The sequence below is a fragment of the Electrophorus electricus genome, chromosome 6 (assembly GCF_013358815.1).
Source record: "Electrophorus electricus isolate fEleEle1 chromosome 6, fEleEle1.pri, whole genome shotgun sequence".
Lineage (NCBI taxonomy): Eukaryota > Metazoa > Chordata > Actinopteri > Gymnotiformes > Gymnotidae > Electrophorus > Electrophorus electricus.
Window position 1 is genome coordinate 21,426,359 of NC_049540.1, and position 13,853 is coordinate 21,440,211.

Below are 13,853 nucleotides of genomic sequence, written 5' to 3' on the forward strand. Positions count from 1 at the left end.
ATCTATCTATCTATCTATCTATCTAGATATTCTAGATATTCTAGATATTTTAAGTATTACTTTGTAATCTTATTAGGCAATATCAGAGCAATGTTTGAACACACCACGAATTATTCACGCATAGCACAAATGCCAACTAAACATATATGTTTAGTTGCATTTGTTTAGTTGCATTTGTGCTATGCGTGAATAATTCGTGGTGTGTTCAAACATTGCTCTGATATTGCCTAATAAGATTACAAAGTAATACTTAAAATACTTAAAATTTCTGCATAATGTACACTAATAAACTGTCTGTGTGGAATCAGGATGTTTTATAACTTGATGCTGACGTCCCTGAATAACACTAAGCCAATACATTGAATCATACCATCATACCCTCTTTGGGAACCTGTGAATTGTGCGACTTTCCTTATTTTAAAAAAAGGTATTGCACGTATTAGCGTGTCTTTCTTTGCTATTGATTTGCCTACAAAAGTGATCGGTGGATAACAAAGATAAAGACTAACTGCATTAGCTCGTTATCTAAATTAATTAGTAGCATAAGCTTATCCCAGTTTTGTAATTTTGCATGTCTTTTCTCACTACTCCTCTGCACATAGCTATCATATCCATTCAAAATACATTTTAATACAGCCCATTGTCATATCAGACTATGCCACGAGGTTAACAACTATTTGTAATATCGAGGTGGTACAAGTTCAATCGCTTTACAGAAAGGATTCACTTAATGCGGTCTTTAAACAGAACTACTCAGCTTTTATTTTGATTTAAAATGCATACCGGAAGTTTAATTATTATTATTTTTTATTTTTCTGCTGGTGCAGTTTATAGACGTATATATACAAATATATGGTGCAGACATGTAGATAGCTAATGATGCCAGTACTGGACTCCGTACTACACTGGGTCTCCTGCCTTTTAATACATAATATTGTAATCATGACAGCTTTGCACCATTTAACCATAACTAACCAGGTGGATGAACGGACGGTTGTCCTTGCACCGGGGGATTAGCTCAAATGGTAGAGCGCTCGCTTAGCATGCGAGAGGTAGCGGGATCGATGCCCGCATCCTCCATTAGTTTTCGTAAACAAGAGAACGGGGTGCCAAATAGGTCCCTGCCGAAGATAAAGTAATCTTGAGCAATACCGCAAGTTTACGCGAAAATTATGCTAATGATGAAGTTGAAGCCGGTTTCTTATTAGCCATCTTTTTTAAAATGAAAGGTTCGTTCCACCTTACGTGAAGCTGCAGTACCGTAATGTAGCCTGTAGATGGGAATATTTTGCCATTTTAAAAACTAATTAATGCGCCTCGAAAACATGAAAATAAACTGTGAGTGTCCAGAATGTATTATTCTGTGGACTAGAGTTTCGAAAACCTAGTTTGAAAAATTTAAATATTACAACATAATGTAGACTCAGTAAAGAGACAAAAGTTACTCTACCTCATAATTATCAAAAGGTCTGACGAATGTGAAACTGAACGATGTGAATTATTCGACGTTTTAATGTGCAATTTTTTCTTGAGGCCATCTGAAAATGGAAGCTATGTTACACCTGTAATGACAGAATCTTGATCTCATGAGTCATCAGGGTCATTCAGCAGCTGTGGGATAGGACTCTAGCAAACATGAGTCATCAGGGTCATTCAGCAGCTGTGGGATAGGACTCTAGCAAACATGAGTCATCAGGGTCATTCAGCAGCTGTGGGATAGGACTCTAGCAAACAGCCCCTACCTGACAGGTCAAACGGCAGAAGGAGATTCATGGGGAGGGATGGGACAGCCGTCTGGCTCAGGGCTCGGAAGAGTGGGCCAGCCCCAGCCTTTCACCGGCGCTCTGCAGTGACTCGCCCAGCCCACAGCACCCGTTGCTGGCTGCTGACTGTGTATGCCGGAGACATCACGGGGTAGCTGGACCACACCAAGGCTATTCTATCCATATTTGTGCATATGGACGCTAACAAAAAAGGGACCAGAACAGAATATAAAATAATGTAATTTACATTAAAGGTACTGTCATAAATGTATTATAACCACACGATTAAAACTCTAGTAATACTTAGCATAGTTATGTCTAAGCATAGTTATAAGTCTAAGTCTATAGTAAGGCGCAAAAGTTTTAGGCTGGTGTGGAAAAAATGCTGCAATGTCAGAATGCTTTCAAAAATAGAAGTGTTAAAAGTTTATTTTTGTCAATTAATAAATATTGCTTTAGATTTCTCTTCTGTTCATTCAGTTTGCATTTTGTTAATTAACAAAAATTAACTATTAACATTTTTATTTTTGAAAGCACTTAGTTTGCAGCATTTTTTCCACACCTGTCTAAAACATTTGCATAGTACATAAAAAGTAAATGTTATTTCACCACTGGTGTTTTTGCTGTGATGTTGTCACTAAAAGGACAAGACTTCCTTTTTTGTAATTTCATCCAAGAGAAGTTGGCAGGAATAGACAAGACGTTGGCTAGGGACAATGGTCTGGCTAACTTTTGTGTGCTGAGGAGGGACCAGGCCTGAAGCTGACAGCAACCAGTCTCATGAAGAGCTGCAGCCAGGCTGCTGTGGCTTCACCAAAGGTCCTCGATGTGAATTCCCACTCCAGTATAGAGGACTATGAATACTGCAGTGGGCCGTCCTCCAAATCACAGTGAAAATCTGGCACTTTCATTCAGAAGGTGTCTGCAGGTTGCACATTCTGAAGCTCAGCCCATGTGTTCATGGCTTACTGATCAACATGGGCTTTTTGAGATAGCTCAGTTGCCTTGAGCAGTAAGTGAGCAGCTAAAATAGGAGGTTGTGCTGTTTATCATGAAGCTTTGGTGGACAAGTGCATTACTGAGAAAGATCTGGCCCTCTACTGCGAATGGAGAACTCATGGGGAGGGGACCACAATGCAGCTTGTTTACCATCTACTTCAGGAACCTTATTGGTTTCCCTTTACTGGACAAGATGAGGGTAGAGCAAATCTGGCATGTTCAGAAGTGACAAATCAAGTGTACTCAAGCTCTGCCATGGAAATATCTCTCCAAACAGACATGATACGTGGAAGCAAGGAGGCCATTGTGATTAGAAAGTATGGACATGCAAAGCGGTGTATACCACCTGAATCATTTCACTGCCAGCTTTTAATAAGCTTTGTAATTTTTTAATATATCTTTGGTTTTTTTTACTAAATTACTTAGTTAACATGTTAATATTGTTTCTTACAAACAGTGCCGAAATCGTATCAGCTGCGTCACCTGGGAGGTCTCAGCAAATAAACCCAGGGCTGAGCAACTCTGTCTGTGATTAGCCAGCCAGCCTTTCTGCGGAGCTGCATGAGGATGAGCCTTTGTGTCCTGTCAGCCACCTGCCAGGTACATGCGTGCATAATGTTGTTATTATTATTACATAAACCTCTGCAGGGAAGTATATATGCATGTTTTTTAATGCATTGTCATTGTCATTAGTATTATTTATTTTCTGAGGGAGACAGGGCAGCACCTATCGAAAGTCAGTCCTGGCTGAGAACATGCTGAAGGCTAAGGTCAACCATGCCCCCCCCTCCAGCTTGCAATGCCCTGTGCAACAGAACCATGTCCTCTGAATCCAACTCAAAAATAGGAGCCAGAACTAGAGAGAGAGAGAGATGAAGCTTAAGAAATATTTAGAGGGACAGGAACTATGTTCGGGAGGGAGAGGGAATGATTTGAAGGGGCTCTGTGCTTGCAGGCATCTGAATCAGAAACAGTGGTCACAGTCTGATAGAAGAGGTGGAAAGGACCAAATGATTTGGAGGTGTGTCTTTGCAGGATAAGGTGACAGCTGTGGTGGAACATACATGGTCTTGACAGAGGCAATCGTATGACTGATGAAACTGGGTGTTCTAGTAACATTTCAGGATTTGGAGGAAAGATGTTAAAAGACATAGATCAGGTAAATTATGCAATCATGCAATGTCATGCAATCACAGCACATCATGATAAAATAATATTGAGGAATGGGTAATGTAATCTTGTTTACATTCACTACATCCAAGATTAATCTAATTAATAGATTAGATTGTTCTTGTGGGCACACACAGAATATATACAAAGTATGTCCTATGAATACAGTTCCAAAATCCATTTAATGACTAATTTACTTCACCAGAATTTCCGATGTAAATGGATCACCCTTATATTGTGTAATGCTGTTTGGAAGCTATATTTTCTGCCTTACTATTGCAACAAAGATGTGATGAGTTCAAAGTGGGAGGAAGCTGCAGTTAACAAGTTAGAACCTAAAACAATTTGTATATAATCAGATGGAGTACATTGTTATGTCTCTTAGGACTGGGTAATACCTTAGGATTTGGCACGTCCATGAAGTTTGGCATCATGATGCTGGCTTAACACTATGATGTCTGTCAGCCATCGTCTATCAGCTCAGCCCTCATTTGGCTGAGTAAAGACCTGCACTACTAGCACCCAAAGAGGCTGTGATAGATCAACTCCTCAGCATACAGCATCGATTGGTGAAAGAATCCAAACTGGGTGAAGTATTGTTAAGAAATCCAGCACTTTAAATCTCCAAACTATCGCAGCCGAAGGTGGAGCAATATGACGAATCCTGGTATATTCTTCATCATATATTGTTGTATAATAGCGGGCCTCGAGTGGTTTTCAACTGCTCCTTTGTCTACAAGGGTGAGAATCATAATAAGCTTCTACGTCCTGAACCCACACTGGGGCCCTCCCTCTTAGGAGAGCTAATCTGCTTTAGAGAACACCATGAGGCAGTCAGTGGAGACACAAAGAGAATGTTCCATCAGGTTCAGCTGCTCCCCTGACATAAACCACTCTTACAATTCTTGTGGAGAAACCTGCAAAGAGAAATGCATCCAGGTATGTATAATGACAGGTTCTACCATTCAAAACTACCCAAAGTCCCTGGTATGAAGTACAGCCTGTAATAGCACGTCCTCTCCCACACCCAGTCAGAAGACCCAGTAAGACAGTGATATGGTGTTTCTATGACGACAGAACACAGACGACGAAGAAATCTGTAATGATGGATGGTGTGAAGTCACTATTGACTCTGGGCAGCTTCAAGATTAGACAATAATGAGCCAGTAATACAGTTTGTGTGGTCAGTCACTTGGCCAAAGAAGCTAGACCCCAAGAACTGTCTCTAAGCTTGAGTTTGGATTTCATCTCTGATGCTTTTCTATTAGCAACTGTATAATTGTCCTTGTGCCTTTGAGATAATCCAGCACATAACAGTGGCACGGTAGATGCTAGCAGGCAGAGTATACATAGAACGCCATAACCAAGTGGCAGGCCTAGTATACAGAAATCTCTGTGCCAAATACGGGCTGTAAGTTCCAAGGTCAAAGTAGGATACATCCCTGAAGGTGGTGAAGAATTACCAATGTAAGATCTTGTGGGATATAGACTGACAAAATGGTAATGGCTAACCAATTGAACATAGTAGTGATAAATAGCAGGAGAGGGCTGTAGTGATAGATATTGGAATCCCAAGAGATAGCAACATCAGGAACAAGGCAAAAGCTTGAGAAAAGAGCTTAAAGAAGAGCTAAATAAGATGTGGAAGGTGAATGAAAGTGTGGTTCCTGCAGAATCAGAAAATTAGAGACTTTGACCCCCAAACTGGTAGAGTGGCTCCAGCAGAGTCCAGGAACTACATCCAAGATCTTCATCCATCCAGAAGAGTGCAGTCCTGGGAACAGCTAAGATAATATGCAGAACCCTCAAGCTCCCAGGCCTCTGGTAGAGACCCGAGCTTGAGGAAAAGAGAATGCCCGGGGGAGAGGGGAATATTTTTTTTTATGCTTTAGCTTTGAAGGCATGAAAGCAACAGTATGTTATAAAAATAACTTTTTGTCATATTTGCTAAAACTGCCACTGTAGTACATGAGATAGAAAATGTGAAAAAATCAGGCTCTTCTGACTCCACTTACACCTCCCAACACCATTCGCATGAATCCACTACAGAGAAACAAAACACCTAGTCAGAGCTAGGAGGAATATTTACTCACTGCTAGTTCAAGCGTATGGTCTCAGGTCAAGTGCAATCAGTGAGTGGCTTCAGGAACCTTTCAAAAGCAATGGCAGATAAACAACCACCATCAATAAAAATCTGTCTTCACCTATTTTCCAACCATATTGCACATGACAAAGAAAAGTAAACAGAAGAAGACAAATAAAGAAACGCAAACTAAAAAGAAACAATTGGACTGATAAGATGAAGATAAACACCAGAGCTAATGGTATTGCTTTCACAGATTTCTCACATGCAAAACATACATGTTCACTCATATTTGTTCTGCTCTTGCTGAGATTCAGCTTTGCTCTGCTACAAAACTGCTTGTGCACGGTATATTAGGGACTCCAAACGTGCTGTTTGCCTCCCTGCAGACAACATTTCTTTCACGTTATTTTATTATTTGAATTTTGTGTGTGTAACAGAGCGATTAGGAGATGCATGCGCCAAGAAGAGTGGTATTTATTAACAGCAAATCCATAATCAGAGTCATAGTCACAGTCCAGGGTCAATTTACTAACATTGAGAGTCCAGGAATACATCTTCACAAACAAACAAACGCACACAAAGACAAACACAGATGCAGGCTATAAAATAAAAATAAAAATAAAAATAAAAAATAGGCTATGACTCACACACAGAGGCTTGGATTAACAATGACCAGCAAAAACACAGGCAAAAAGTCAGGGTTTACCTACACAAGGTAATGAGAACTTAACTAGACACAGGTGCAACTCATGAAAACAGAAAAAAACAAAACAAGGACTGGAACAGCAAAGGAGAAAATGAAACAGCATGAGACAGGCCATGCTAGGAGAGGCCAGCCGTGAAAGTGTGCATTTATTTAGTTTAGTGGTGTCCTTTGTAGTTAGTTAATTCAACACGGCTTTAGTTTACCTTCTTTGATTTGTGTTTTCATTTTAGTTACCTTCCCTATTTCCCACATTTAAGTTAGTTCCCATTTTGCCTGTTTTCTGTGTGCACTTTAACAAATAAAGCAGTGTTCATGAGCAGAAGTGCCACATCTCGAGTCTTCTTCCACCCAGATGCTACAATACTGACTGATGGTCTAGAATGGAGTAGGTTGGGAATTTGAATGATGAAATACTAAGATGGGACAGTGAAAGGCCTTTTCTGAGTCGGAAGTAAGCCTGTACCACCACCCCTGCCAGGTTCTCATGGAGTACAAAAAGAAACCATAGGCAGAGGACAGAGCAGTGGGTGTGACTTGAGTTCTCTGGAGTGATCCAGGTCTCATTTAGCACCAGGACCAGGAAATGGAAAGAATGAAGGAAGGCCAAAGCTAAGATGAAGTCAGCTTTCTTGACAGCAGACTAGCAGTTCCAGAGTCCTAGCGCCACTGTTTTGGACTGAGGACACCATGTGGGGTAGAGGAGGTTGCTGTTAGCATAGCCTCTGCATTATGGCTTCGGGGTCTGTGAGATGTGACCACTGGGATTGAAGACACATGGAAGAAGATGTGGAAGACACATGGAAGACAAGTAAGAACAGCTAGAGGTAGAAGAAGAATTTCTGTAGAGGTAGAGTAAGGGTAAGAGTAATTGGATACTTAGCCAGTTGCAAGTTCACTTACGTCTAGTAAGAACAGCTTGTATGTCCTTCAAGATACTACAAGAGGAACAGTGCAGTATGCATGAGAACCAGTTCTTTTGATTAATAAATAATACCTTTTAAAAGTATATCAGCAGTGTGGGAAATCATAGAGGCTAGAGAAGAACATGCAAAGTACTGAACATCTCTGAGTCCTCTATTTTCTATTCATTGCCATTTTTAGTGTGCAACAACAACAACAAAACAAATTGAGCAGATTTTTTATATTGCCAGTGTATCACTACATATTTCAATTGTGATATTCCTTGCAATATGCTAAGAACACACTGGTGAAGTTTTACTGTTACATGTATAAAGATTGTCGCGTATTATGTTGATCAAATTTGTTTGATCACACGAATGCCTTCATTAAAACACTCATCTAAAACCTCTGAGTACAGAGTACAGATTAAGTAATCCATTAATAGTCCACACCTACACTATTCTGTTACTTTGAGAGTGCACCATTACTTTGAATCTCATTGTTTTGTTTCTCATTCAACAGACTGTTTTATAATATAGAGATAGTAAGTAAGCTGAAGAGAAAACCAGAAGTCTCTGTCAGTAGTTTCATACTGCAATGTTTAGAGGGTCAGAATCAGATGTGTGTGTGTTTTTAATAAGTCAGTTATATTATACTCTGTTATATGTATTATACTTTGATGTTAAAAGACAATTAGATGTAGCCCCACTTTCTCCAAACCTGTACATAATGATACTCAGTAAATAGTGCCATCTACCATCGACATATTGCAACTGCATCAGAGGCTCAAGGACCTAGAATTGTTGAATAATTAATTGTCAGTTTCTAAAGAGACTCAGTGAATGCTTTATTACGTTTACGGTTTTTAAAATCCTAGTAAATCCTAGTAAATGCATAGTTTTCAGTGCGTAATAATCTCCTCTTGATATGGGTGACATTTTCGTGAGTGGGGGATTAGCTCAAATGGTAGAGCGCTCGCTTAGCATGCGAGAGGTAGCGGGATCGATGCCCGCATCCTCCAGACTTTTCTTATTTTAAGAATTATTCTTAATTCTGCGCTCTATCCACATGTCGCAAGCAGTGTAAATATTATAGTTGGTCTAACTCGTAGATAAGCCAATATGTTATTACTGAAGGAGAAAGTCATTTGATCATTCGTTCTCGGTTCCCAGTTCTTAGACTCGCAAATAGCCTGGAATGAGTTTTGTTTTCGAAGTCAGCGTCTGGACCACCAGAGCGGGGCTGTATTTCAGATTTGCAGGATTTGGCGGTGTACTTGCTGCAATGAACAGGCCAGCACTACACAGGCCAGCACAGGCTTTGACGGTGTGCCTGCTGCAGTACAGAGGACGGCCCACTAGGTGATGCTCACCTTAACGGAACTAACCGGCCAAGTTACCAACGCGAAGAACAGATGGGTTACGCTAACCGGAAGATGCTCAAAAAGGAAGTCGACCACGCTGGATAGGCAACAGCCACTGTGAACGCTGTAAGTAGCTTTTCTTTTCTTTTCTTTTTTAATTACGCACAGTACTTAACGTTTTACTTGTAAAATTGTTTTGAAAAAGAGAACTGGCTATGGTGTGATTCAAAATATGCCAGATCGCAGAAAAAAAAAAACGAAGCGATGTAGGTTTTGAGGCCTGGGTTTTGTTGTTGGACAGCGCCATATGCCTTTGTTCTTTTAGCTTTTAGCATTGTTGGCTAGCTAGTTAACTAGGTTAACTAGGTGCTTTTTAGGTTTACTTGACTACGAGTCGACCAACATTCTCTTGTTAATAGAATGGAAAATTAAAACGGTGGGTTAGCTAGCTATCTGTAGGATATGTAAGAAGTAGATCCCCACTCCTGCTAGCTAAAGCTAGCCTTGTTAACACTTTTATATATAGTCACGGGAAGGAAACGGTCCCAATTTTGATTTGTATGTATACTGTTATGTTTACAGACGTATTGTGTAACCATGTCGGACGAGGAGGGATTTGTCGCAAGGATCAGGGGATTGCCGTGGTCATGCTCTGTGGACGAAGTGTCCAGATTTTTTGCAGGTACGAATGTGGTATGTCGCGGCTAGTAACTTGATTTTGATCGGCTGTTGTACGTATAACATCGATCGATGTCGATGTCATTTTCAGATTGCAAAGTTGCTAACAGTGGCACAAGTGTCCATTTCACCTACACTCGAGAAGGCAGGCCGAGTGGAGAGGCTTTTGTGGAATTTGAGTCAGAGGAAGACGTAAAGAAGGCACTCAAAAAAGACAGAGAAACCATGGGCCATAGATATGTGGAAAGTATGGATCTGATTGGTGCACTCGACTCTGACGGTACTGATTCATGGCTATGAAGTGTCTGGCATTGACAAGCTGTTGTCTTTTCCTTTCAGTATTTAAGTCCAACAGTGTGGAGATGGATTGGGTTCTTAAGCACACTGGTCCAAACTGCCCAGAGACAGAGGGAGATGGGCTGGTGCGTCTGCGTGGCCTGCCTTTTGGTTGTAGCAAGGAGGAGATTGTACAGTTCTTTTCAGGTATGTCCCAAGTTATGTCCCATAGTTACCACTGCACTCGAGTAGACGTGATCGATAGCAGAGAATGCTGTTTATATTTATTAAGTTTTTGAGGTAGAACTGTGAGTGTCTCTTGGGCTTTTTGTGTGTGATTAATATTTTTTTTTAACCTAGTAGTCCATTCTTTTTTTTTTAACCGACACTGCCTTTAGGGGTGGATGTATTTCCGTAATCTCTGAACCAGTGTAAAATAAAAGACTTGCCTTTTGATCCTGAAAACTCATATGAGAAGAAACACAATAAGAATGTAGGTCATTTGCGAAAACTGATGGAATCCTTCAGCTACAGCTGTTCAGTGCACTGAGGTCTCACGGGGTGTTTGTGTGTGTGTGTGTGTGTGTGTGTGTGTGTGTGTGTGTGTAAACTGTGATTTATGTTATTGATTTAAAGAAAAAGATGAAAAGAGAGAACGGTTTGAATGGGCATGTGATTTAATGTCCCCTGCTGGGGTTATCTGTCCTTGGGTTGAAGGGTTGGAAATCGTGCCAAATGGGATAACATTGCCGGTGGACTACATGTGGAGGAGTACGGGGGAGGCCTTCGTGCAGTTTGCTTCACAGGATATAGCTGAAAAGGCTCTAAAGAAACACAAGGAAAGAATAGGGCACAGGTGGGGATGGTTGGCGGGTTCAGCTGCTTTTCTAGTGGCGTTCGCCTTCTTTAGTAACCTTCTCAGGGCTGTTTGCTGGACATTAGTTAAGTCAAGCCTAAGACTAACTAAAATACTTGTGGAGTGTTCCCCACAGGCTGTCTAATTTAGTCCAAGTCTTGGCTTAATTTGTGCCTGGTAAAATGGCCTGCATTGATTTAATAACTGTACGTAATTAACATGCACAAGTCACATGGACAAGCATGCACCTCCAGCAGAGGACATTTAGATAATTTTTATATTTATTTACTTATTTATTGCTTTAACATGCATTGTTTTACACATGGTTAGTATTCAGATTTCTGGCCATTATCATATTTAACAATTAAAATAACAATTTAGAAATGAAGACTCCTTTTTAAAAAAAATTGCCTCGTCCCTAACTTATGAATGATAAATGTTAGGATGTTATTTCCAATATTCTATAAAAACAAAAGCCTTGGTCAGCCTGGGTGTCAGTGCGGAAGTGCATTACCAAGGAGCTAACGCTTCTATACTGCTGTGCTGCTTGGGTAACTAAGGAGTTTTTATTTGTTGGTGCATTGCAGAGTACGAGTTCTTGAAAAATGCATCAGATTCTTATCTGATTCAGCTTTGTTAGAATTGGCTAGTATTCTTAAGATGCAAGGGGTTACAGAATGACTCTTGGCCATTTAGTGACCTTCCAATCTGGAGATGTTTTGTCCAAAAGGTGGTAATTGATGATGTATTCATGGCTGAAGTCCTCACCTGCATTACCAAGTGTCCTGGAGGATGATGTCTTGCTTAGCCTTATAGAAAGTTTCAGTTTGTTTTGGGTCTTTGCATCAGAAACTGCCTTGGAACAACTGTGGTTGCCCACGTAGGTACATTGAAATCTTCAAGAGCAGCCGTGCTGAGGTGAGGACGCACTATGAACCCGCCCGCAAAGGCATGGGTGTGCAGAGACCAGGCCCGTACGATAGGCCCAGCGGAGGGGCCGGGCGTGGTTACAACAGCATGAGCCGTGGGGGGTCCTTCGACAGGACACGCCGAGGGGGCTATGGCGGAGGTGAGAGCATTCTGGTTAGAGGGTGTAACAACTTTGCTTTGCTTTGGTTAAAGGCTGTACAGAATTCCACACATTTCATTCTGTTTTGACTGTATCCTGTTTTGCATGCTTTTAAATGAAGGATTATGCCGTGAACAAAAAACTTTGATTAGACCCATTTTGGTTTATTTCCCATTTTTGATGATGAATGACTCACATGCGAAACTTCTTGCATCCAGGAGTGTCGGATGCTCCATACCGCGATGGTGGAAACAACTTTCAGAGCACGACTGGCCACTGTGTGCACATGAGAGGGCTTCCGTACCGTGCCTCGGAGAATGACATCTACAGTGTAAGCGGACGTCTTCGCGGCCAGATCTGTGTGAAAAGGCTAATATGAAGCATTGTTCCCATCACTGATCCATCATAAGGTTTTAATCCAAGAAATCTCTCCCCCCCCCCCCCCCCCCCCCCCAATGCAGTTCTTCTCCCCTCTTAACCCGGTCCGTGTGCACGTGGAGGTTGGTCCAGACGGGCGGGTGACCGGAGAGGCTGATGTGGAGTTTGCCACCCACGAGGATGCTGTGGCTGCCATGTCCAAAGACAAGGCCAACATGCGTGAGCACTGCATCACAGCCCGATTGTGACTTCCTACCACTATTCTCTCCATTTTCTTATCGGCTTGCCTTTTTATGCTTTCAGAGCATCGCTATATCGAGCTGTTCCTCAACTCGACAGCTGGGGGCAATAATGGAGGCTATGGGGGTCACGTGGTAGGAGGAATGGGTGAGTTAAACGCAGTGGAGAGAACTGGATTTCGCGAATTAGTGGAGGCATAACTTGCGATGGGCCTCAAATTCTCACCTTGATACAAACCCACCAGCAAAGACTGCCTAGATGAAAATGGTTCTAGATACTGAGACATCCAGACAGTCTGCTAAAATGTGACTTGCGTGTATTTTTGTTTTCCGTTGTTGGCAGGTAATGACTCCTCATATGGGCCTGGGGGTCAGCAAATGGGAGGTGGTTACAATGGAGGGTATAATAACCAGTCCAGCATGGGGGGATACAATAATTACAGTAAGTGTCAGCTGTGGAGCAGTCATTCTTCCATTGTCTATGCACAGCTGCTTACGTGGACTTCTGATCTATGAACCCAGTAAATACATTCGTATTCGTACTTCAGTATTGCTGTACTGAATTATACTCACTCCGATAGTGAGTAAACCAAAATATAGTTATACTGAAATGTTTAACAAGCAAGCTTCCTTTGTGCCGATGTTGCTTTATCTCATCGGTCCTAACATGCACTTTTGTCTCCTATCAGGTAACCAGAACAACAGTTACTACGGCAGCAGCCGGGGCTCAATGGGCATGAATGGCGGCATGAGCATGGGAGCGGGGTGGGGCATGTGAGAGCAACCAAGTGGTGCTCCAAACACAGCTGGGGCTGAAAGGACATGTTTTGTTCAGAATGCCAAGATATTGGGGCCCAAGAGTTTGTTGTGTGTGTGTGTGGAGCGTAGGAGTCCTTTCTCCTCTGTGCACCTCTGTTGCCTGACACTGCAGTCAGTTTCTGTGGCCTGAATTTGGCCAAACAGCTGAGTACAGTGGTGTGCTTCTGGCATATGAGCTTCTGCCTTGTAGACATGCAGTCCAGAAACCAAGTTTATTGTTGTAAATATTACAAATGCTGAGTACATTGGCTGTAGAATGCGGTTCTTTTAATAAGTACTTTAATGTTTTGAGTATGGATTTTTATGTGTAATTTTTAAAAACTTTAATGGAATTTTTTTCATCTAATTTGATACAAAAGGGTTAGATATTTTAAATGTATAATTATTAGTTAGACCATTTCTTCCCATGATCTGTTACTGGTTTCTCTAGTACATGTGGTTAATAAACATATGATTATACTGTGTGTGAACTAATTTGCTTGTAGCACAGAATTTGTGAAATGTAAATTAAACCATTTTAGCCACTTAGGTCAGTTATTTCCATTATCTTT

General features: G+C 41.3%; 1 protein-coding gene and 2 non-coding genes across 3 annotated transcripts; all 3 read left to right on the forward strand.

Moving 5' to 3' along the window:
• The first annotated feature begins 1,007 nt into the window (after window positions 1-1,007).
• trnaa-agc lies at window positions 1,008-1,080 on the forward strand. The gene has a single exon. It is a non-coding gene; the product is annotated as a tRNA-Ala (tRNA).
• A 7,492-nt stretch (window positions 1,081-8,572) lies between these two features.
• On the forward strand, window positions 8,573-8,645 carry trnaa-agc. The gene has a single exon. It is a non-coding gene; the product is annotated as a tRNA-Ala (tRNA).
• Window positions 8,646-9,052: 407 nt separating this feature from the next.
• On the forward strand, window positions 9,053-13,766 carry hnrnph1l (heterogeneous nuclear ribonucleoprotein H1, like). The gene is made up of 11 exons (XM_027022673.2): window positions 9,053-9,113; window positions 9,570-9,669; window positions 9,757-9,912; window positions 10,005-10,148; window positions 10,659-10,797; window positions 11,682-11,866; window positions 12,085-12,197; window positions 12,328-12,463; window positions 12,548-12,631; window positions 12,827-12,925; window positions 13,173-13,766. The coding sequence occupies exons 2-11, from the start codon at window positions 9,585-9,587 to the stop codon at window positions 13,259-13,261; spliced, it is 1,230 nt and encodes a 409-aa protein (XP_026878474.2). The 5' UTR covers window positions 9,053-9,113; window positions 9,570-9,584; the 3' UTR covers window positions 13,262-13,766.
• Window positions 13,767-13,853: the final 87 nt, after the last annotated feature.